The following is a 24,909-nucleotide window of genomic DNA, read 5'->3' on the forward strand; positions in this document are numbered from 1 at the left end:
TTCTCCTTCTTTGCCTGTTTTTTTTCCTTTGTTTCTTCGTTGCTCCTCCATGGCAGGAAGTTGTAGGAGACCAGGGCGGTCAGCAGGTACGTGGCCATCCCGCTGTAGCCGCCCAGAACCAGACACAGCGGCTGCACCAACACAAACAGGAGAAAGACGTTGAGAGACGCTCGGTCGTCCAGCTCCACCCGATTCTCCTTGGACGCCTGCATCACCCCGAAGAAGTAGATGAGGGCCACAGCGGGGTAGAAAGCCAGTTCCATGGTGAGGGACTGGAAGAAAATACCTCCGAGTCAGTTAAAGAGCAGCAGAGAGTGCTACAATAGAGACTCACCTGATTGACGCTGGAACACACGACAGCTTGTGAGGGTGGGACACTCACTTGGACCTTTGACTTGTCTTCCGTCAAACATTAACTTCTTATCTTAGCACATGGTTTCTTGGCGTCGAGTTCTGTCCACAGATTTTCCCCACGACACAATATTATTGTTTTTCTGGATGGGTTGCTGAGGTTTCATGAAACAGTGTAAGGCTTCATGAAACACTGGCCACCAGATGGCACTGTCTGGTGCAAAATGTTTGGACTTGAACATCGAAATCATTTTTAAACCAAGCCATCTAGATGCCTCGGACAATGAGGACACTGTTTCATCAACCCTGCAATGGTGTTTCTTCCCCATCTATCCGTCACTAACATCCTACTTCTGACACCATCATGGATGGTGAATGCTTGTTCTGGCACTTGATGCAGCACCGACCTCAGTCATAAGTCTGACGACTGCAAGCCAAAAATGATCCCTAAAAAAGTGAAAGTGAGAGCCATACTTCAGAGTTATCTGTGACCTGATAAAGATCTTGAGAGACTCAGTTACAAGGTTCTTTCTTCAACTCTACAATTTACTGCCGATTTAATGGAGAAACTTGGGGTCAAGGCGCTTTAATGGTGGGCTTCACCAACAGGTCAGACTGTAGATTGCCTTCATGTTGACCTCTGACATCAATGAGGGCTTTCCCTGAGAGCTTGTGTGTTCTTGTCCCAAAGGCCAGCCTAAGCTCATCCAGACAAGGTCTAAGTTTGGTGATGGAATACCGGAATCACTGATACTAGAAATCAATTACATTCTGTGTGAGAACATTTTGGTCTCCTGTCTCCATCTGCAAACAATCTGTCCGTTTCACGTTCCAACCTACCTTCAGTACCTGCTCGGGCATCTTCCACTCAGAAGCATTGTTCGTATTTCAGTCTGGATGCTTCACCTTCTTAGTTATTTTATTGTCTCTTGGCTTTTATTCTGGAAATTCATTCCGTTTGAAAATATTTATTTCGCTTTCCATGTGAGTTTAATGACCCGATAAAACAACGCATATGTTTGTGTGTAGCGACACAAAGCTCTTGCCCCCCAGCAGGTCCAGATGTGTGAAGTCTATTTGAAGAAGTTTATTGAAGAGGTTGGAGGCAAAATGTCGGGCGTCACATGTCGGCATTGTTTGGGCATCAAAACTTCTGACAGCTTCAGTCCTCCGAGTCAACCGACAGGATTTCAACGTCTGTCACCAGTGACTTTATCTGGGGTGTCCTGGGTTGCAGTGCCCAAAAATGGTTAAGAAATATTAAAGGTGTGGTTGAGATTCCACTGACAATACATTGTTTTTAGACCAGTCGCTTCACTATTGTTGTTGTATTTCAGCCAAGCCACAATTGCTGTAAAACACTGAGGCATTTTGACCCTAACCAGGAGCTCTAACCCTCAATTAAAAATAGTGACAAGGTAAAGCACCGGCTCTGCGCCGATCTGGCAGGTGATGGTGTAAACAGCCATGTTCATCTCGACGTGACTGAACTGTCAATCAGCCGTCCGGGTGGAGTGACCCCTAAATATGCTCAGTCTGTGGCGTGTGGGTGCGCGTCTGTTTGTTTGCCAGCTTTCTCATCCAGCCCTCAATCATGTTTCTCTGTGAAGTCGGCCACCTATGGCGGGTTTGATTCGCGATGAAACAAGTGGACCACGGAGCAGAATTACACTGCGGGGGGGGAAGAAGCATGTGAGATTTTTGGTGAAACCACCTGCTTCTTTTATCAGCGCCTCTCTCCTCTGGGAACAAAGCGAAGCTGAAATCCTCTGGTTCAACTGCCTATCGCATCTGGTTTGAGTAGTACTGTGTTGTTCATCTGGAGAGTTAGGATCAGATAGTGGAATATTTTGGCAAACAGCCAGCAAGGAGGGAGTAGTTTACTTCTTATCTTTTCTAGTCTCCCCCTCACGATCCTGGCCTCTGCTTCCTTCTTCTCTGAACCAAACATCATGGCTCTGGTCGTGGTCCTACAAAGCTTCCAGCCCACTCTAGCTGCTACTCTGACGCAACAGTCGTCTCCTGCTGATCCACCCCACCTGCACTCTCTTCACGTCCTTTGATCTCGGTCTAAACTCCACAACAAGTGCTTCTGGAAGCAGCTGCTGCCTTGACTTTGTTTCTTCAGAGGGGTTTCTACATTTCATTTTAGTGAGCTCCACTAGATGAATAGGTTGTTTCTTTCATAGTTGCCTCCAGAACGGTGATATTTTAAGGCCTGCGTGACGCAAGTGAGCGTAAAGACAGTAATTAGCGCTGAGGAAACGGCAGGAAGCGGAGAAGAGCCGTGGTTCTGGAGGGTGTTTGAATTCCCTACGGCGTTATTAATGTCAACCAGTGAACAAAGAACTGACCGTCCTGAGTCGCTTCTGAAGGCAAAACCCGCCGCAGCGCCGACACTCGGGGTGTTGATCATTAATCATCGATGCATCTTCGGCATGAAAGAAGGAAGCCACAGTTTGGGAGAACCTTTCGGCACGTGGTAATGCAGAGGTCCATACGTCCGCCTTAACTCAAATCAGCAGTTTCATCCATCATTTTAATCCATTGTCATGTCATTTTCTATTTACTCTCATGTGGATTTTATCTTTGCTCCTTTAATGGAAATGCTGTTCCTTGCATGTTATCTCAGACTTAGATCGTAGATAATCTGCGAATGTTCATTCTTCTTTTGATCAAAGCTGATGGATCTGTCATAAGCGAAGCCTGAATATGGAGACTCACAGCGAATCACAGCTCATGTTTGCATCCTCCAGGCGAACGCTGACGTCGAGCTGTGGATGATAAGGCCTCGGTTAAACACTCTGGAGTGGAAAATATTTTTCACTCTTTCAGGGTAATTTGCTGCTGTGAGAGGAAGAGGCTTGTTTAAATGTCGGGGTGTGTGAGTCTGCCACAGGGGCTGAGTGGGCAGCGGATTATCTTTCGACAACATAAATTGATTTCCAGATGCAAGGTGCTGATGCGGGACTAATGTGAGAAATGGTTGCAGCCTGTGTGAATGTGGGAGGGCAGGAGGGCAACACAGGTGCGTTCCAGGGAATTTGGTTTTGTTAAGCCGACCGTTGTAAGATGGGAGGTTTTCTCCCTGGGCATGAGAAGGTGGACCAGGGTTGTCAGGGTTGACGTTTCTAGAGAGAGAGAAGTGGGGTCTCTCTCTTAAATATTGATACTCCAAACAGTATTGATACTGTATACAATACGAATCAGACTTAAGAATATGTTTCCTTCTATTAAGGCTGCAGAGAGAAAAAATAACTGATCGGATATTTGGGGTTTTGTTTACGTGTTAAAACCTGTTTTTTTTTCCTGTTTCTGATTATTCATTTATTTCTTAGATCATTCATCTATGGCTCAGTTTTTAAAGTTGTTTCTTTGTGCCTTTTGAAGCCTTTGTCATTTTTTAAGAGGTTTCAAGTGTCGAATATCTTCCTTGGTATAGATATTGACTTTATTAAGTATTGTGACTTTTGTATTTGGCTTTTATTTTGGTTTTATTTTGTCATCCATCTTCCTGTGTTCACCCCTGAGCACTTCACAACATACACACCTGGAACTACTCGTGCAAGGTGTAGTCTTGGATTTTTTGTGGATGATACCTGCTTGCTAGTTTTCCTACACACTTTCTGTTCCTGCTTTGTTCACACTTTTCAGTTGTTATTTTTATATTATTGCTCTGTGTGTTTTATTGCCTGTGTATTTTGTATCCTTGTTCTTGAGAGAGTGTTGACCACTGAGCATTTCTCTTGTGTTATTTCTTACATGTTCCCGATCCAAAGTTGTGTTGCTTGACCTGGTTTGGTGAGTTCTCCATTTTGTCCGTGTTTATGTACATTAAAACAGTTTATTTTCAGTTTCTGTTGTCTGTTAGATCCTAGTTGTCTCTTGATGCACAGCTCAGATGGATTTCTTCTCTTTGAAAAAGAAAAAAAAAACTCACACAGTGTGAAATTACACGCCTTGAAACAATCCCTTCTCCTGCAATGAGCCATAAAATGATGATGATGGTGATTTTTCTCTAACAACATGGCAAATTCTCTGTTTATATTTGTCTAGTTCACCCTGAGACTGTTTTGTCCAAGAAAGTTGTGGAATCCTCAGGTGATCAAGCAGATTTGCACAAACATTGATGGGTTGTTTTGTGTTGACCTCTGGTCTTGAGGGGATTTGAGGGTGTAAAGAGCGGCCGCTGAAGAGTATTTTAATGTTTAGTACCTCAGTAAACAACGAGACATGAGCTGCACATGATTAGGACTTAACAGTGTTAGTGGACTGTGACCGTGATAGAAGCACAGACAAGGGTTTGTCTTGCTCAGTTCCAGTGAAAAAGACCTGTACTGTTCATGCTTCTAGTCTACGACCACGTTCAGAAATGTAACTCTCTCTGTAGGTTTGCGCGTGAGTGGGGGTCGGTATCTAGGTGCTCGACTGTCCAGAGTGTCCTCTCCTCTCTTACTGGCTCCAGCCCAAGAACAAGCAAGAGAAACTGACCGAGTTTAATTCGTTTATTTTTATCTGGATGAAGCAGAATCGCGCGATGTTCCACGCTCGTGTGTTCGGGAGCTGTTCACTGTGGTGGTGCTGAAGCTGATGTGCCCGAGTTTCCGTCGCGTTATTTTGAGCGATGTTTTGGGGGACTTGTTATAAATTCTGCCTTTCATGATCTAGGTTTATGAGTCCTCCATTTGAAGTCTCACTGTTTGGAGGCTAGCATCAGATATTGAGGTCGGAAACGGAAATAAAATCGCACTTGCGCAGCCAATTGATCTACATCGAACGTTCATTGACACTGATTTGTCGGCGCGGCGCGCTCCCACGCGAGCAGTGAATGGGCAGGGTTTCCACACTTGCGAGTAAGAGCGCGTGACAGGGAGGACAGATGTGTGAGCGAGTGTCTCGGCTGTACTCCTCACTTGCGCCGAGCGAAGGCGGATCAGCTGCGAGAGCGCGACCCTCAGCGCATGGACTCCGGTGTGGCCAGGTAGTTTAGAAGTAAGTCCTCATTCGTGAAGTGGCTGCCTCACTCGGAGGTGCCAGAGGCCATCTGGTCTCTGATCTGGTCTCTGGACTCACCGGAGACTCGGCGCGCTCCATCGGGGCGAGACTGTGCGCGTCTCGGATCCAACCCGAGCCGCGCGGCGCTCCGGACATGGAGCTGATGGGGGGCGAGGTGATGGAGAAGCTGGAGGACATGTCGTCGGTGTACGACTTCGACCCGATCACCGGCAACATCCCCGCCACCAAAGTGGAGATCACGGTCTCCTGCCGGTGAGTTGCAAAGTTGACAAAGTGGATTTCAACAATGGGATTTGAAAAGTCGTTTGACGCGCAGGAGAGCGTGTTGCTCATTTAGGGTGGGGACACGGGGGGTTGCTGCTTGCGCTTCAAACTTAGAATGCACAGAAAGAGGAATCCGATATTCTGTGATGGGGGGAAAAAAACACAGAAGCAACATTTGATGTCAGTTGAACAGTTTTTCCTCAACATACCAGAGGTCTCCCTCCCTCTGCTGACCGTTCTGAAGGAGCCAGGTTTTAATGTCAATCCAAAGAACGCGCTACATTTTGACAAATCTCTAAACCCGAGAGCGAATTGGAATTCTTGTGATGTTTTTTTTATTTATTTTCCGACACACATCTCTGCTCTTTGATGCTGGTGTCGCGATTGTGAACCTTCCATTTAAGCAGAGTTGGAGCTATAACAAGCTGTGTGTGCATTATTGATGGGCTCTGAGGCGTTTGGAGTAGCTCTCTGCCACATCTCCACGCTCAGACAGAAAAAGCAGAAGATGCCAGAGCGTGAATGTGTGCATTTCAAGAGATGGAGTGAAGAAGCGTGGCGGCTGGTGTGGGGTAGAAAATGAAGGGCGATGCCAGAGTTGTTTTTTCTTTTTTTCTTTTTGGATGATTTATTCTGTTTATGTGTCACTGTTGGATTCCTCACTTGCAAACAGACAAGAAAGGAGCCAGCAAGAAAAAATCAGTTGGACACTCAAATCATTTGTCGGTCAAACTGAGGAAGAATCAGAATTTTAAAAAAAGAAGCTGATACAAAGGTTGAATGCGTTTTGCACATCCATCCTTTTCTTGATTGGGTCGCTGGGGCAGCAGTTGAACCAAAGAAGCCCAGACTACATTTTAGCCCCTTGCCTTAAGTGAGGGATTAAATGAAGAGTGATTCCAGGTGAAAGAAGGATCAAAGACGGCGTTGCTAGTTGGCCTAGTTGGATGGAGCCTGAAAGGAAACAGGGATCCGCCCCCTTGTGGACCCACCTCCTGGTTGATATAGCATTGGTGGTGTACTGTGGGTGGTGGCCTTCTGTCTGCAGGAGTGGACTGTGTGGTCCAAGATACTAAAGAAAAGATATGTGGTGTATGGTGTTTAGGATGAATTCCATTACTTCTAAGCCAGGTTTGTGTGGCCGTCCTATTATACATCCCTGAGTTACTATAGCAACTGTGCTTTGATTTTTTTCCCATCTAAATATTTCTTGCGATGCATCTTGTTGGTGTGTTTGGCTGAAGTGCCTCCAGGTGTAACCACAGTGAGACTAGGTTTCTTGAATTTAGGAGCACATGACGTGTCCTGCTCTGATCAGTCAAGCCTTTTGGCTCATTGTTGGATGTGTGATTGTATAAACAGGGTTCTAGCTAAGAACCCATCGTAACACTTGTTGCGATGGCATGATCCGCACAGTTACTTCAGTCACGCAGACCATGGTGAAGACAGAGCTGAGCCGAAAGACCAAGCTGGTGGTGGTCACGAGCTTTAGACTGAAAGACCAAGATACAAGTAGCTGAGTGTCCTTCACTGGACTCACATGCAGGAGATGAGGCAGCAACAAAACTTTAATTCCCAAAAAACAAAGAAAAGGAGGGCCACATCCGTGTAATAGTCCAAACAAAAACATTACAATAAAAGGCACTTTACAAAGGAAGGAACGCAGACCATGGTGAAGACAGAGCTGAGCAGAAAGATACAGCTTTAGACTGAAAGACCAAGGTACCAGCAGCTGAGTGTCCTTCACTGGATGCCTCTTGGAAGTGTCTCTGAGGAGGAGGAGCTCCAACTGGGAGGATGCCCTGGGACAGATCCAGAACACGCCAGAGAGATAATGCCTCTCACTTGACTTTGCCTGGAAACCTTCTCCAGCCCTGTTGAGGGGGACTGATATGTGGTCCGATTCAGAACATTACATTGGAAAGGTCACTTTGTGGTTCAGCGATTGGAAAGGACCACCGAGAGTGTTAAAGTCATTAAAGCTTACACCCCGTTGCGCACCCTTTAGCTTCCTCTCTACTCAGATTTTTTTAAAGCAATATTTGCAGCATACACTTCAAAAACAGTGGTTGCTCAAGTTAATGGTGCGTGCGATCTGAGAGACAACTGAAGGGATTTTGGAAGACGAAACGGATCTGCTCCGCGGCTCTGTGTGGGAGTGATGGTCAGTGGACTGAAACCCTCTGACCAAAAAGGTCATTGACAAATAAGCAATTACCATGTGATGTATGTGAGTTCCACTGCGTCGCTGGGGTGAAGGTTTAATACTGCGGATACTTGAGAGGAGTAAATTATCATTATTTAGCTTGTCACACTCAAACATGGTAATAACAGCTCCGGTCCGCACTATTTATGTGGAGCCTTTGTCCAGATGTTGTGTGAGTCACTCTCCTATTAAGAAGGAAATAAAGCTTTCAGAGGACTTTCTTTCACTACCGTCTGTATTTACAACCTAAAAACAGGATGAAAGATGTTCGGTTTGGTTAATACCCCTTATTAGAGAAGACAGCCCTCATTTATGTTAATGTGTTATCGGTGACAGGAGGGGGAGGGGTGGGGGGGGGGGTGCGGCAAGATACAAAGGGAATAACAACAATGAGGTTGGTCTTTGAGGAGGAAACGCCAAATCTTCTCCATTTAGTTCAGTGGATGTGTCATGTGATCATTTGTGAGGATTTTCTTTAAAAAAAAAAACAAAGGCAAAAGCCAAAGCAAGCATTGCACACAGAACTCCAGAGTCAGACACACTCACTTTTATGGAGGAAATGGACGACATGATGAAGCAAAAATTAAGAACAATAATAAAAGAAAATGCCTCCTGCGGCTGGAGTCTCCTCACCATGTGAGCACCAACCTCCTGGACTCACTCTGCAGAAGAGGACGATGTACCAGTGTACCATCTTTACAAATGTGGACTGGTATATCCGGATATAAGTGGCCACCGACACGGACCAAACAATGAGGAAGGAACTGGAACAGAAGACTGAGGAAGGAATTGACAACTGTCGAAAAGCTCTACAGCTGGAAGACTTGAAACCATCCATCCTCAACTGCTTATCTGTTGGTGGGTCGCAGGGGCAGCAGCTTCAGAAGGCCGCGCCAAATGTCCGCTCTGGCAACATCCACCAGCTCTGACTGGGGACTCCTGTGTGTAATCCCTCCACCAGGTCCTGGGCCGACCCCTGGGTCTCCTCCCAGCTGGCCGTGCCTGGAACACCTCCAAAGAGACGCAACCAAGGGGGCATCCTCATGAGATGCCACCTCAACTAACTCCTCAAAGAAGAAAATACTTTCATGTGTAGCTCACGTTCTGCACTGCTTTGGATCCCATTTTCTTATTGGCCGAAAATAGACGAAGCATTGTGGGTGTCTTGGGAACCTGCGTCATGTGTAGTCTCTCCATGTCAGTATAGAGCTTTGCTCCCCTGAAGACCACAATCAGCTCCACTGTGTGTCATGTGTTGAGCTTGAGGTTGTTTGGACGACACCTGGTGACACAATGAGGTTGTGACAACACTCAAAGTTTTGTCCACAAATTAAAGGAGGTCAGATAAACGAAGAAGTACTTCACCCTTCCCAACCCAAGACTATTAAAGACAAGGGAGTTTGATAAAATCAATAGAAGTCTTGAGTCAAGTTTGTGGTATTGTGACGCACGCACATACACGTTTGTCTTCCTGTCTTAGTATTGTAACCGGCTAAAACACACGTCTAAACTTAACCTTTACTCTTAAACAAACTAAAACCCAAATCAGCTATTTTATCGTTTGAACCCTCAAAGTGAGGCTTGACATCGAAATAATAGTCCAAACAAAAACACCACCAAAAAAACCTACAATAAAAGGCAGGAAGGAAGGTCGACGATAACAAAAAGTATGTGACTTGGCGAAGCTTGACTCGCTTGGCAGGACTTGCCTGGACAAGACGCATTGACACACGTTTGTCTTCCTATCTTAGTAAGGACCGTCATTGACATAATCCCATCCATACCATCTAAAACACATGTCTAAACTTAACTTTACTCTTAACCAACCTAAAACCCAATGATAATAAACCAGCTATTTTGTAGTGTTAACCCTCAAACTGAGGCTTGACAAAGTGAGGACCGGCCAAAATGTCCTCACTCTGTTGAATAAAAACTCATGCAGGTTATCACAAAGATTGAAGTACAAGTACACACACACACATACAGCAGTGTTCCCATTCTGTGTTGAAGGGTGTCAGAAGTGGGGCAAGATGCGGACAGAGTTGGTCTGATGTGTGAGGGCTGGTGACGTGCAGATATGAGGGGGACCCGTGATGAAGAAGTGTGTTAGATGAGGGTCGCCCCAATGCGGGGAAAAACACGGCTTCACTTCCTGCAGCTGATTTCAACATGTGATGTACGTGTTCAGTTTGTTCACCAAAATGGTGGTTCTTGTCTTTCATTTCTTCAGACTAGTTTGTGGATGTAACACTGACTCTCATGCATGTTCCAGCTCCCTGGAGAGAAATCTGTTACGCTCAGAAACGGCAGTCACATACCATTTCTGCCACTAATGTTGTTGGGGGAAGATGATGGAGCTGACACCGGCTGAACGGAGACCATAAATGGCCTCTAAGTGTTCACAACAAACGTGTGGTCAAAAACGCAAGTTGCTGAAGAGCTCACTCAATCCGATGAAGTAACAGGTTTCCCGGTGGAGCACGCAGCCCCCCCACTGAGGGGCGTGGGGCCCGGCTCCTGAGAACTAGATTTGAAATGGCTGCTTTGATTAAACCCCGTTGCTAATGTCGCGTTGGTCTGCAGCAGCATACATCTTTCATTTCCAGAAAACCCGCAGGCCCACTTCAGAAAGAGGCCTTGATGGATCTGGGACAAAAATGAAAGCACCGTGAGAAAGAAACCCTGGAGAGATCCAAACCTCATCACCATCCGCCCTCTCCGCTCTGGGTCTGAGCGCTTGGGCGATGGATGTTTTCCGCTGCGCAAGCTAATTATCCACATGAAAAATAAAGTCACTCAGCCACCGGCAGACAGACACCTGTTTTATTCACAGGCTGTTAGTCGGAATGTGGCCGGGCAGATTGAGAACAATCATTATCGCCAGCAACAGACGGACAGGAGAATGAGAGGGGAAATGGAAGGGCACAAATGCTGGTGTGGACTGTGTGGAAGGAGCGTATTGTTCTGAGCGCACGTCCTTCCTCACACGAGGTGGGGGCGAGCAAATGAGACAGTTCTGACAGCACTTGTAACATAGTGGTTCTGACCAATCATTGAGTCTATTAGAGTAATAACCTGAAACAGTGAGTGATTTTACAGTATCAATTTGATGGAAGCAAATTGTTTTAAGCGCACCGGTCCTCACTGAGTTACCGACCTGAAAGAGCAGGAATAACCTGGCATAACTCGGGAATCACATGCGGAGCTTAAACATTCCAAACTGTTTGCACCACTTGCTGCAATCCTCACCATAAGTTTTAAAATGAAGCTTCCTCAAGGACCACAAAGGCTCATGGGAGGCGCAGCGATCTGTTCTTTACTGCGGTTTCATATTTTCCTGAGCGCTGGAGAAGCTGGTTGAGGAGTATTTGCCTTTCCTAAAGACTCAGCTACAAAGGCTCAAAGGGTCAAATTTAATTTTTCGAGCTGTAGCCCGGCGGTACCAAGCTCTTGCTGCGCAGCAAACATCAGAATCCGTGAAGCCACCGTCCTCTGGAGTGACAATGATGATTTTGGATGGGTGAAACGGTTAAGAATGTGGAGAAACGTTCACTGAGGGAGGGGAGGAACACCTCCACAGAAACACAGCGGCTCCCAAACCGACGTTTCAGTTGGGAATTGGTGTGAAGACACAAGTACAAGTACAGTACACACGAGGGAAGGAACAAAACAGGAGCTCAGGTGCGGACAATAACAGGATTAGGAGGAGACGAGACAGACAAGGTGCACACAGGAAGGTGCAACAACACTCCCAAAATAAAACAGGAAGTAGCTAACAGAACAAAACTTAACATAACTGACAACACTTGACAAAAGTATCTAAACACATTACGATAATCGACAATGTTTTTTCCCCCCCTTTCAGCGCCAACGATTTAAAATATCTGACTAACTTTTCTCTCATAATGTTTACAATGAATCTGTATAAACAGCTTTGAAACCAAGACCTCAGTCCAGAACCCAGTAAGATCGAGGCTGACGCCCTCGAGGCGTTATGATCCGTCATTTTCAACTCTCTGGGACTCACCTGTACCGGACAGTGGCGGCATTGAGATCAGGGCAGTAGCTTTAACCAGAAATACAATGGGAAAACTATCTTGGTTTGTATCACAAACTGAATTTGAAAACATTTTTGGAATGTTGAGATGGTGAAATAGTAAGTCATAAACACAAGATAACAATGCATTTAAAAAAAAGTCCATGGCAATTCTGGAATTTATTTTGATGCAAAGCTGCTTGATGGATATGTTGGATTCCATTACTGACATGCACTTTTAAGGGAGCTGTTCCATGAGGCTGAATAATGGGTGGTGAATGTAGATCCCTGAGTCAGTTCTCCTCATGCACACTGTCACACTCCCCACCGGTGGGTGACTCTCTCCATTGCACCCAGTTGCCGTTACGGTGTCTTTGTTCGAGCGATGGGCTCAATTGCTGTTAGCAATAATGGGAGGGTGTCAGGTCAAGCAACTGCGGAGTTTCCGGACTAGCAAACTCAACGATGGCTTTAATGCAACACACACGTTCCAAGAGGGGAAAAAAAGCATTTTCCAGCACTTCAGCTGCTTATAAGAAAACAAGCAAGAATAAAACCAGGTATTTGTCAAACCAAACAGCACCCAGGAGAGTGTGACTTGGACACATCGTGGTCGGTTTAGTAATATTTCCTCCCCGAGAAGGATACAAATGCAGCAGCCACTTGAAAAAGAAGCCGGATGTTGACAGTGAGAATGCTGTCAGTGAGAATGCTGTCAGTCCATGGCAGGGCTGGAAAAATAGTGTCTCAGTGCAGGTGTCATTTTTGTCAGTGTTTGCCATCACATCAGATCCTCGCTGAGGCATGATGAACAGCCGAACCCTCGTGCAGCCGCAGTCAGCCCCACATTACCTCCAGCACCTGCTCTTCATGCTCCCTCGACTCTCTGCCTGTCCGTCTTCCGTGTGCATTCTTTTACAGTGGCTGCTGAGCTGCTGGAGTTTTGATGGCTCCTGTTCATTTTGTGGCGGCGGAGCTGTCCCTCTTCGTCTGTGGCAGTCACCAGCTTCTCTGCTGGTCAGCTCACATGGAAAAGAAGGGTGTTCCTTTCCTGCCTCTTGAGGAACACAGCATAAATTCTGGACCTTGCTTGAATGATGCACGGCCAGTTCTTCATGAGTCACTTTCACCATTCATGTTTCTTAATGCACCTCAACAGCAGCGTTGCTCTGCTAGAATTTGATGTCAGCCTCAATTTTTCAGAATGATACATTGTTCTCCACCAGGCTGTTCAAGTTTGCTCCTGCAATCTGACTGAGGAATTGTTTCATTCGGGTTACCAGACAGTGCTTTACATGAAGATTAACATGAATGTCTAACACTGACATTAGCTGATATGCATCACTGGCGTTCGTCACCCTTGCGCTGTGGCTGGCTGACTTTTTGTCCACTTGCTTTGGATGATCAAAAATATTATGGAGTGAGTTTTTCTGGCTGAAGGCAGCCTGTGCCAGTTGCAACCCAGATGACCATCTGCATGTCCCTGATGTTGCACTCGAACACGCCAAAGTGTTTGGACAAAATGACAAATTACACTTCCTGACAAGAGCAACCACTTTGAGGCTCGAACACAACCTTTGATTCCATTGTCTTCCATGTTGCACTGCAACCACACAAGGTCTTTCTAAATACAGTGGCACCTTGGTTCTCGACCACAATCCGTTCCAGACGGCCGTTCGAGGAGCGATTTGTTCGACATCTGAATCGATTTTTCCCATTACAATGAATGGAAAAAGAAATAACGCGTTCCGAGCCTTAAAATAGTCTTTTGTAGGAGTGAATGTAGAGTGTCTGCTGCAGGTGCGCTGTTCCTCTATGTGTGTGGCCGCTGCATGTGGGAGGGGTTGCCGAGTGAGTGACGTCTCTCCAGAAGTGAAGAGGTGCCTGGTGCGTGTCCAGCTCTGAATGTGCGCTTCTGTGCAGTTTGGCTGTGACAAAGTCATAAACCAAGTCACGCTCTGTCCCAGACTCGCCTCATCCCTGTCCCAGCTCCAGCCCACAACAGGACATCAAACCCTGGAGTGGAGGTGTGGAGAGCGAGCACCTTCCCTGTGACACTCTACCACGGTCCAGTGGTAGATGAAGAAAAAACAGTCAGTAAATGTAGCTAACGGGACACGTCTGCATACAGAGGCTGCGTTATACAGAATAACAAAGCGCCTTGTGGGTCAGATGATCGGTCTGTGCATGTTATGTTTTTTCCAGCTTTTTTCGGGGGCGTTCGAGTTCTGGATTTTTGTTCGAAATCAGAAGGAAAAAAAATTGTGAAATTTTTGTTTGAACGATTTGTTCGAAGTCCGGGACGTTCGAAAACCGAGGTACCACTGTATTAGCAGCGCAGCAAATAATAGTCAACCAGGCCTTTGCTTGAATCACCACCTAACCATGGTGGAGGGGTTGAGTGTGAGTGCTAGGCTGTTAAATATATGGCCACTGGAGGACGGAGAATTTCCACCATTGTTATGTCTTCTTTGTGACTCATTAGAGCGACTGTATGTATCAGGTAGCAACAGCAACACTGCCCCCACACGGTTTCTGGTGGTACTGCTCCATTTGGCCAGACACATGCAGAAATATGTGCGAAATGAACGCAGAGCCTCGTCCATATCCGTTTGTAACGTTGAGCATAAATGGGCCTTAACAACCCCACAGGTTGGTTTTGCTGTTTTTTTTCTAGGATTTAGTTTGAACATAATGAGGTTCCAAAGCTTGCTTCAAATTAGCCCCAATAAAGGTTGATGATGTAACCATGCATTCCAACGTGGGCACTGGTGAATGCTGTGTTCGCTATTTTAGAAGAACGTATTTAATGGTCCATTAAGAAGCAACCGTTCAGTTCAACCAGGTGGAAAACAAGACGAGAGCTGGAACAGTCATTTAGCTGGAGCACCTGTCCACCGTCCTGTGACGATATAATGGGAGCATAATTGCTCTCAGTTGGAGCCATTTAGAAAAGTGAATCACAGCTGAAGACGGCGACCATCACTTGATAATTACCAGAAGATCTCTTTCATTTATCACGGGAGTAATTTCACCTCAGCGGAGCAGCTTGCTGCAGACAGTGAGTTGTTTCGGGATTCACAGGTTTCTTTTGTTGCCACTCGCTCTGGCTACAACTCACATGCAGCGCACAGGTTTGTCGTGCGCTCCGCTCATTGTCATAACCCTTTCCCCAGCCTCTCCTCTTCAACCTAACCATCCAAAACACATGGCTCACCTGAACCAGGACTCTGAAACAGAGTCAATCTCAATTATAATGACCCAGTTTTCTTGAAGTCTTCAACTTCAAATTGAGGCTTGGACTTGTGGGGACTCGGAGAATTGTCCCCACAAAGCCAACTGCACTTGCAAGTAGATGTGTTTTCAAATATTAGTCACTACAAGAATAGCCATTCACACGCACATTTGTATTGCTATCCCTGCAAGGACATTGTGAGGTTTCTCATTGCCATAATCCTGCCTCCCAGCCTCTCACACTAAACCTAACCATCCAAAACACAAGGCGCACCATAACCAGGACTCTGAACCAAAATGAACGGCCGTTCGAGAAGCGATTTGTTCTAAATCTGAATGGATTTTTCCCATTACAATGAATGGAAAAAGCAATGATGCATTCCAAGCCTTAAAATAGGCTTTTGTAGGAGTGAATGTAGAGTGTCTGCTGCAGGTGCGCTGTTCCTCTATGTGTGTGGCCGCTGCATGTGGGAGGGGTTGCCGAGTGAGTGACGTCTCTCCAGAAGTGAAGAGGTGCCCGGTGCGTGTCCAGCTCTGAATGTGCGCTTCTGTGCAGTTTGGCTGTGACAAAGTCATAAACCAAGTCACGCTCTGTCCCAGACTCGCCTCATCCCTGTCCCAGCTCTAGCCGTGCAGGAGACAGGAAAGGTTTTACACCTCAATATGAAGAAAAAACAGTCAGTAAATGTAGCTCACGGGTCACATAGCAGCTACAAGCTACAAGCATTATACAGTACATCTATATGGGTAATTATGAGCATCACAATAAAGAGTTATGCTGAGGTGCACTTATCGGTTTATGGAACTGTGGCTCATTGTGTTCCATATGGTTGTGGGACATTTTAATGGGAGGCAGTGCTGCTGTTTCCTGTGGTGCTTTTTTCTGATTCAGATTTGTCCCCCACTGCCACTCGCAGGATGGAATCATTTGGCATCATGCAGACTGTGTGTGTGAGTGTGTGTGTGTGTGTGAGATGACTGGATATGATTATGGAGCAACCTTCTCCCTGAAGGAAAACAGATAACAGCGGATGGAGAGAGCGGGCGTGAAGGCATTCGTGGTGGGTTATGAGAACTGCCATGGCTGGACTGAAGGTGTTATTAATTACCAGGCGGCTGCCAAAGTCAGCACGGAGAGACAATATGGTCGGATTAATTATGCCTTGTGAACGCGAAGCCAAGAAATGGGCCTGGTGGCGTCTTGTTCTGTGACAGTACCTGCTGCCAGAATATCAAGTCTCAGTATCGCCGCCTCTCTGACTTCCTGAGCTTGTTTTGGTATTTATAGACGCTCACCTTCCTGAGGGAGTCGTAGCTCCATGTTCAGCCTGCCACAGTTCAACTTTCTCACCGACGTTGGTGTTACAGACTGACAACCATTGGCTGAACCTGCTCTTCTATTCTCTATATTGTGCATTCTAGTCTCCTTCACTTCCTCATTCACCATATGCCATTAGATGTTTGCCATTCCACCTTCATCGCCAACATTCTTTGTCCTTCATTATCTCTCCTCTCCTTGTTCCATCTCCAAGATTATCCTCATGAACCGCACATCTGATCTACTCATTTCTGGTCACTCCCACTGGAAATATCAGTAACTCTTTTTCACTCGGCTTCTTGAGTGTCCAAACTAGACTTCATGATCTCACGACTGTGTTGTAACCCGAGACCAAGGCCAAGACCGAGACTACACTGAATACAGAACACTGAAGCACGTGTGCATATGTTAGTGATATGGACAAACACAGTTTAAATTAAATTTTGAATTAAATCACCATAATTGGGAAAACCTGCCAGTTGCTTCTGTGTTCACTTTGGTCTCTGAATGCACTGGTCTCGGTTGGAGGTTTGGGGCTAGAGTAGAGCTTTCCTGTCACCTTTGTTTCTACTCTGATATCATGGTTGTTTTTTACTGATTCTGTCTATCATCCATCCATCCATCCATCCTCTATCTTTCTATCTATCTATCTATCTATCTATCTATCTATCTATGAATCCATCCACCCACCCACTGACCCATCTATCCATCCATCTATCTATCCATCCATCTATCTATCTATCTATCTATCTATCTATCTATGAATCCATCCACCCACCCACCGACCCATCCATCCATCCATCCATCCATCCATCTATCTATCTATCTATCTATCTATCTATCTATCTATCTATCTATCTATCTATCTATCTATCTATCTATCTATCTATCTATCTATCTATCTATCTGTCCATCCATCCTCTATCTATCTATCTATCTATCTATCTATCTATCTATCTATCTATCTATCTATCTATCTATCTATCTATCTATCTATCTATCTATCTATCTGTCCATCCATCCTCTATCTATCATCTATCTATCTATCTATCTATCTATCTATCTATCTATCTATCTATCTATCTATCTATCTATCTATCTATCCATCCATCCATCCATGCCAAAAATGTCTTTAAATACGTAATTTTAAACCATTTTGTCTGATTTCTGTAAAGAAAGTTCTCCATAATGCCCCGACACTCAGCAATGTTGGACTTAAGTTCGTCTGGTGCTGCAGCCACTTCTCCAGGATTTAAGAGTCCACAATACAAACCCACCTCCAGACGGGGAATTGCACATCAAAACACTTCCAATAAAACGTACATGATACAGTCTGTTCAGTTCATAGGCATCTTGAGTCACTTTCGAGCCCCAGTTGGCTTTTAACAAAACATTATAGATGTGTCTCCTCATCCACTGCCAACAATAACTATGTATTTTACTGTTTAGCCGTAGAAATATATGTAAAAGTCTTTTAGATTAACCGATGCGTGCTGTGAGTAAATGAAATGCATCCAAGGTGCAGGAGAGCACGAGCGAGTTTCATTGTTTCACTTCAAATAGGGTGGCAAAACAGAGGCTTTAGGTCCTTCCTGATCAGAAAGTAGCAGCACAGAGTGTGATGTGCTCCTGTGTTTACAATGTCATGCCACTCAACCCCTGCAAGTGAGTGTCGTGTTCCTCTGTTTGGGCGTTTGTGAATATCTCCGGCTCATGTGCCAGGCTGCTGGATTCCAGGATCAGTCTGGCACGCAGAGTCAGAATGTCCCCTGAGGAAGTTCTGGCCTGAATAATTCAGGAGCTGGTGGGAAAAGTGATCCTACCTGGTATTTCCATCGATTGAACAGTAAAGCATGGCTGGCATTACAGTCTGCCCACGACAGCTCTTAGTCACTGAAGGAGCACCTCTTGCAGGTAAGTCCTGTCAGTGTCGAGGGAAGTATAGAGGAGTGCAGGCTATTGTTCCATGTTCATCATTTTTAACTCGCATCCTTCACACATTTCCCTCTGCTTCCTCTCTGTCATGGTTTCTTCCTTCTTGTTTCTCTCGTGGCTGCCAACACTTCCTTTCACCTTTTGTCATCTGCCACTCTTGCACTCTGTTTCAATTCATCTCCCTATAAACACATTTTTCCTTTCAGCCGTCGTGAGGATATCATCGTGTCCTTCCAACGTGTCCTTCAAGACGCTTTCCTTTTTCGCTTTTCAAATATGCAACCTCAAATGGAGGGTCCTGCTGGAGGCTCTGCCAGGTCTCTGCTGCCAATACACTTAAATTTAAAACTAGGGTTTGATGAGGAATCAAAGTAGAATATTAAGTTTCAGCCAGATGATGGAGGGAGGTGAGAAGTCAACACATAAATGTTTCATGTACTGCACACCCGGAATATAAAACCCACAACCAGGACCACTTTTGGAAATCCATCGATACAGACTTCAGAATTTAAAGCAAAAAGTTACTGTGAAGGTGATGTTGGGCCAGACAGTGCCCTGCAACACAGTGCATACTAAGAATGATGAGATTTTAAGTGGGAAAAAAACACTAGTGTGCACAAAGTTGAAGGTTTCAATCAACAAGGAAGTACAAGAGTGACCCAAACCTTGCTGTAGATGTGTTTATATAACTGTTCTCATGGTTTTTATCACTGAATTCACTTGCTAAGGTTTTAGCTATTAGCCAGTGTGACATAAACAAGAAAAAAAAAGAAATACAAGTCCCAATACAAAGTACAACTCACTCATATTTATTTTTGTTTGCATGGTACAGAGCCCCCGCCATGACATGTAAAAATATTGAGGGAAGGAAGTAATAATCCATAGGAATAAAATACTAATTTGAGAGAATAAAGTAGTAATTTGAGGGTACAAAATATTAATTTGAGGCAAGGAAGTACTAATTCATAGGCACAAAATACTAATTCGAGGGAACTAAGTACTATTTAGTGGGGACAAAATACTCATTTGAGTGAACAAAGTACGGACTTATGGGTTCGAGGGAACAAAATTTGAGGGAAAAAATACTAATTTGACGGAACAAAGTATTAATGCAAGGGAATTAAGTAATAATTTGTGGACACAAAATACCAATTTGAGGGAACTAAGCACTAATTCGAGTAAACTAGTACTTAGTACTAGTACTTACTAGTACTACTGCTAATTCATGGGGACTAAATACTAAATTGTGGCCCAGAAATAGTCTTCAGGGTATGAAAGCACTTGAACTTATCCTTGTGTATAAAAAAAAACTCACCATGCTGCAAACTATGAGACACACAGATGTTGATATGCACACGATTGTTTGCAAAACAGTTGGTTGGCAAAGTTGAGGACCGCATACACTAAGCTGAGGATCTTATTCGTTCATCCTCGCTGGCTGAATATAGGCTTTCAGAAGCTTAGCCAACAACCAAAGGCTAACCACTGCTGCACTATCAGCCTTGTAGCACTCAGATCTTCATTTTTTTTCATGCCATGTGAGGTTCATGTTGTCCATTGTTTTGACATCACTGTGAAAACTTAGTTTGACCTTCTTTCAGAAAAAAACAACAACTTAGAAATCAGTTTGCTCTGGGCGATGAAACGCAATAATGTATACTTTTGCATTTTCTACCATGTGTACTGGACTCACACCGCGAGTACATACATACCAAACACCTCCTATCATAGCTGCATGTGAGCTGGAGGTCGAGGGTTGGTTTCTGAGCCCAGTATAGATTCTCCACCCACAGGAGGTCTCGCTGCCGCTGCAAAATACACCCCCAATGTAAACCTCTGCCCGCGGAGCATGTGTGCTCCCAACACTTGCTCTTGCATGTACATTTCCAGGAGATATGTTGGAACTAATGCCAAACGTATATGCAGCAGAGATGGGTGTCTGTGTTGCCACATGCAGTAACGTATAGGCGTGTAGCAAGCAAAGTCCCGTGGGCAGTGTTGCACTGAATTTCCGCCAAATGGATGATGAAAAGCATGAGATCTGGTTGTGGACAGGCAGTAAATGCAATGAAAAGGAAATGATTTATTCATGGCTGTGGTAACTGTTGGATCAGATTTGGGATTGGCCCACAATGCTTCATACTCCGTAATGCAGTGCTAAGCTGTTGTAACACTCAATACTTCAATGGACGGAGACACAGGCAGATGAAGAAGAGGGACCAAGGCAGGGTTTGAATGGGTGGAGACAATTGTGATCTCATGGTAGCCGTGAGAGTGAGTGTGACAGTGACGCTTTATAGGAAGTGGTGAGACCTGCCTTGTATGGTTTAGATGTTGAGTTTCACATTGGGTGGAACTAGAATAGGCTGGATCAGAAATAAGAGCCAAAAAAGGAAAAAAAAAGTCAGGTTCATGGATGTGACAAATGAGGACACGAAGAGCAAAAGTGTAACACAGGAGGTCGAGCAAGATTAGCGCTTTCATTCATGGCCACAAGGCTGTGGCGGTCTATGAGGGTCGCATGGAAAAAGTGTGAAATATGTTCTGACTCCGACATAACTGCACTGGTTTGGTTGGTTTTACGAATTCATCTGATATGCAAGAAGAAGATTTTCACCTGCTGCTGCTGAATGATTTAGAGGTGAAGTCGAAGTCTGTGCTTTAGCCATTGATTCCACCGAAACCGAAAATCAAAATCACAAGTTTAATACTTGACAAACAAACCCAATTCACACAACAACTTGCAGCCAGCTCTATGTTAGTCGTGGTTAGCCACATTCTGCTCACCAAGATGGAGCTGCTCAGTATCGCTGTGAGATTGTGGATGAGGGGTTTACACCGCTACTGTGATCGAGGGTCGTCCTGCGGTTTAGATGGTGGATATTTCTTCCAGACTCAGCTGCATCCTTGTGTCTATGAGTGAGAGAGCTTGACCCTTTGTCCCCCTTTGTTTACATAGTGGGGGACACATCTGTGTTGTTAATAATCTCACCTCAATATATTTAAATAAATGTAATTTGATTTAATAATTATCACTGTTGTTATTATTATTGCTATTTAAAAATCTACAAAACTGTGAAAGAAGGAATAATAATAATATAAATAAATAAAACAATTGTGCATTAATTGTTATTTTCCTTTTTGCCACAGTCGCCCTGCTCTTCTTCCTTAGTAAGACTTTCCCGGGTTCTTCTGCTTGCCAGGCAGGGTCTCTGATACTTATGGTCTATTTCAGTTTCTCCCCCTGAGGATTTCATATTTCTTCATTGTTGAGCACTTGAATGAATCCACACCCACATTCTAGGGCATGAATTCACTTTGCCCCATTTTCTTGTACTTACATTTGATTTCCTTCTCTGTCACCGTTCTCGTCTTTCCGCTGTTTCCCTCGTGAACAGAGACACATACTTCTGAATCCAGCCTCCACATCCTGCCTGCATCTCAGATCTTTTCATAGCCTCGTTTACATAAAGAAGTTTTCGGGAGCTGGTTCTAATCCCTATTGGCGTTGACAAGAGGTTGCATAACGTTGAATGCAAATTGTCTTGCTCATTGTGTCAGGCTGTTTATGGATTATGTTCCGATGAGAAGTATGTGATACAACTGGAGATTGAATATTTGTAAATTCTGGGTGAGATTGAATCTGATATTTCGGATATGTTTTCCTTTGGTAAGTTTGAGTCGAAGAGATGCGGCAAAGCAGTTGAGAGGGTGCCATATAATGACTCAGGCCTTCTGCCTTGATAAAAGACACAATTGTTTTTCCATTTTTGAAACACAGTCTGTAGTCCTTGTGATAAATTCATTATAAGTCTTTTTTCTAGCTTCACTGAGGTGAACATTCTCGACCAAGACCTCAAATCCAGGGCGGGAGCATTGTTGACTGGGGCTTTGTGGAAAGAATATGTTTCTGGGGTAACGGTGGTTAATAAAAGAATCACTTTGATGAAGGTTTGTTCAGTGAATCTCATCTTGAATACACGCAGGTTGAGCTCCTGCTGGCAGGGTGTTGCTGTTTGAAGTCGCAATTCATTTGAATCCCGCTTTTGTTCCTGTTCTTGATGGAACAGCGTGTTGCATGAAAGCGGAATCTCTACTCATCTTCACGCTCACATGATGTAAAACAGCCAGTCAATGCAGTGATGGATTTACACCTTCACTTTGAAGTCGCAGTGATCCAGCCAGTCCTAACTGTCTGTTCTACGTGAAAATGGTCCGACATAATTTCATGAATAAGTTTAGAATGAACCAAACAATAACATTGTCATGATCCGGGGAATAAAACATGAATTACTTTAACTCTTAGTTAGTCACATTGGTGTCAACACCACTCTCTCACTGCACAGTGTTGCACCATGTTGTGGCTCTGTCATTTAGAAAGCAGCTCTTCTCTTCATAAAAGATTGTTGAATTTGTCATTCATTGATCATCTTCTCCCACCGTACCATATTCCGCACAACATGCAAGTCACATTTGTTTGCCATTGTTGTGCACAGACGGCAAAGAGTCCATGGACAGTGATGTTTGTTGACAGTATTGAGATGTGTAAGGAAGGTAAAGTCGGGGGAGAGGCACAGGTTTTCATTGGGGGTGACTAGGAAGGACAAGATTAGAACCAAGTATATCAGAGGGACAGTGACGAAATGTGCCACCACTTCCCCCCAGAAACTTTTGAAATTTCACCCCCCAAAACTCTATTTCCTACATTTTGAGGGGCAAATTTTGTCAACAGCGTCAGACATTGCACTAATAACAGTGCTCTTCCATGCCGCGTCGACCAATCAAATGCCAGTCTCGCGAGATACGGGGAACCGTGAGATTTCCCCTGGGGGAACCGTGAGATTTCCCCTGAAGACAAATATGGCGCCCACGATGGCCAAACTGTGGGTCAACAAGGGCAAGAGAATCTGCAAATTTCGATCTCATTAAAAAAAAATTCAGCGGAAACACACCCTTTTAAAAAAAAGGGAGGGCCAGTTTCTTGTGTTTTTTCAATTTTGATTCCAAAATCCTGTTTGGATATAAGGAGAGAAGTGAGTGGGAGATTGTTAGAAACACTCTGCAAAAGAAGAAGAGCATGTCCACTGTTCAGATGCAGCGAGGCGATAAAGGTGGCTGTTTCCACCTAGTATTGAATTGCCTGCGCTCACCGTTTTTGTAGCAGCAAGAATATTTCAGGTCTTGCATTTCCTTACACATTACTGAGATACACAAATTCATATTCAGCGGGTAGATTTCTGCAACATTAATCTCAACAGTTTATTTATTTGCTCAATGGAAAATGGAAAATGGCTTGACTTTTAATTATGTAAATATTTATTATCTCCTTTCACCCTCTTTAACATTTGAACCCATGAACCTCAGCTGGTCCCATATTTAAAAATACAGGCATAAACTGATAAAAGGTCGGGAAGTAAATGGATGAAAGTAATTTGAGGCTTGAATGCAGCAGATAATGGAGGGACCATTAGAGGTGTAGTGGGCAGCCAATAGATAAGTACAGAATGGAAATGGGGGACAACAATAGCACGTTGATGGAGGAGAGGGATGCATTTTCCTTTTGCCAGATAAAGTCACCAAATTCTATGTATTGGAGGATCTGACGACTCTTTAGCAGAGCACTAGAGCACCAGTCTGTTTCTTCCTTGTTTGTTGTTGGTATTTAAGTCTGATGTGGTGGACCGCTACAAAAATAGCCTCATTGAAAGGTCAGTTAAATTTCCGCATGTTGTTAGGAGACATGAAGTCGAAGCAGATATACTCCACCCCCACAATCTTCGACCGAAGGACCATGTCTACGGAAAACTGGAAAGTAACGCTTCTTGTTTCCACACTATCTGAGGTCGCCACACATTAAACATTCTTTTGTGATTTTCTCAGATAAAGTTGCAAAATCTTTTAAGTCAGACATGGTTTTCCAAACAAAAGTCTGAAAACATCGGTGCCACTGTGGCACCAACAAACAAAGCCCTTCACATTGTCACACTCTGGCCTGTGCCTTTCTCTTTGAAGAATTCAGAGTTTTTGCCTGATCCCTCTAAAGACCCCTCAAATTGGATTCCGCAAGCAACTCAGGGATGTTGAAGAATCCACAACTATTCTTTGTTGGCAAAACACCCCTGTTTTTGTTTTAAATCTGTCTGCCATTTGAAATGAAGATTTAGAATTAGATTATATATGTTGACAATGTTTCTGGCGTTTTTATTTTACACAGCAAATAAAGAATTAAATGGATTAAAATAAGGGATCCTCTCATCTTCTCTGAATATGGCTACACAAATCTACTGTTTTTTTGTTGTTGTTTGGTTTTCACAATTCAAAAACAAAGCATTGCAACCATATTGTAATTATCATTCATTTTGACATGTATGCCTCACCTAAAACTACATAAGGGAGTGTTCCCTGCAGTTAGATTGCTGTGTCCTTGTCTCTGTCCTTGAAACCGAGGGGAACGTCTTGTCATTTACTGAATCTGTCTTTTAATAATGAGAAGTAAATCTCGATCCAATCAGCAGCGGTCCTTCTCGTCATAAGTGGGAATGCGCGACT

At 44.4% G+C, this 24,909-nt stretch overlaps 1 protein-coding gene across 2 annotated transcripts in view; it reads left to right on the plus strand.

The window, feature by feature from the left end:
• The first annotated feature begins 5,217 nt into the window (after nucleotides 1-5,217).
• Nucleotides 5,218-24,909, plus strand: part of cpne5b (copine Vb) — a 95,328-nt gene continuing 75,636 nt past the window's right edge. For both annotated transcript variants that reach the window (XM_053867946.1, XM_053867948.1), the window contains exon 1: nucleotides 5,218-5,619. In XM_053867946.1, the coding sequence (XP_053723921.1) occupies nucleotides 5,501-5,619 (119 nt within the window). In that variant the 5' untranslated portion in view covers nucleotides 5,218-5,500. The remainder of the gene's footprint in view (nucleotides 5,620-24,909) is intronic.

Source organism: Synchiropus splendidus, chromosome 6 (genome assembly GCF_027744825.2).
Source record: "Synchiropus splendidus isolate RoL2022-P1 chromosome 6, RoL_Sspl_1.0, whole genome shotgun sequence".
NCBI lineage: Eukaryota > Metazoa > Chordata > Actinopteri > Syngnathiformes > Callionymidae > Synchiropus > Synchiropus splendidus.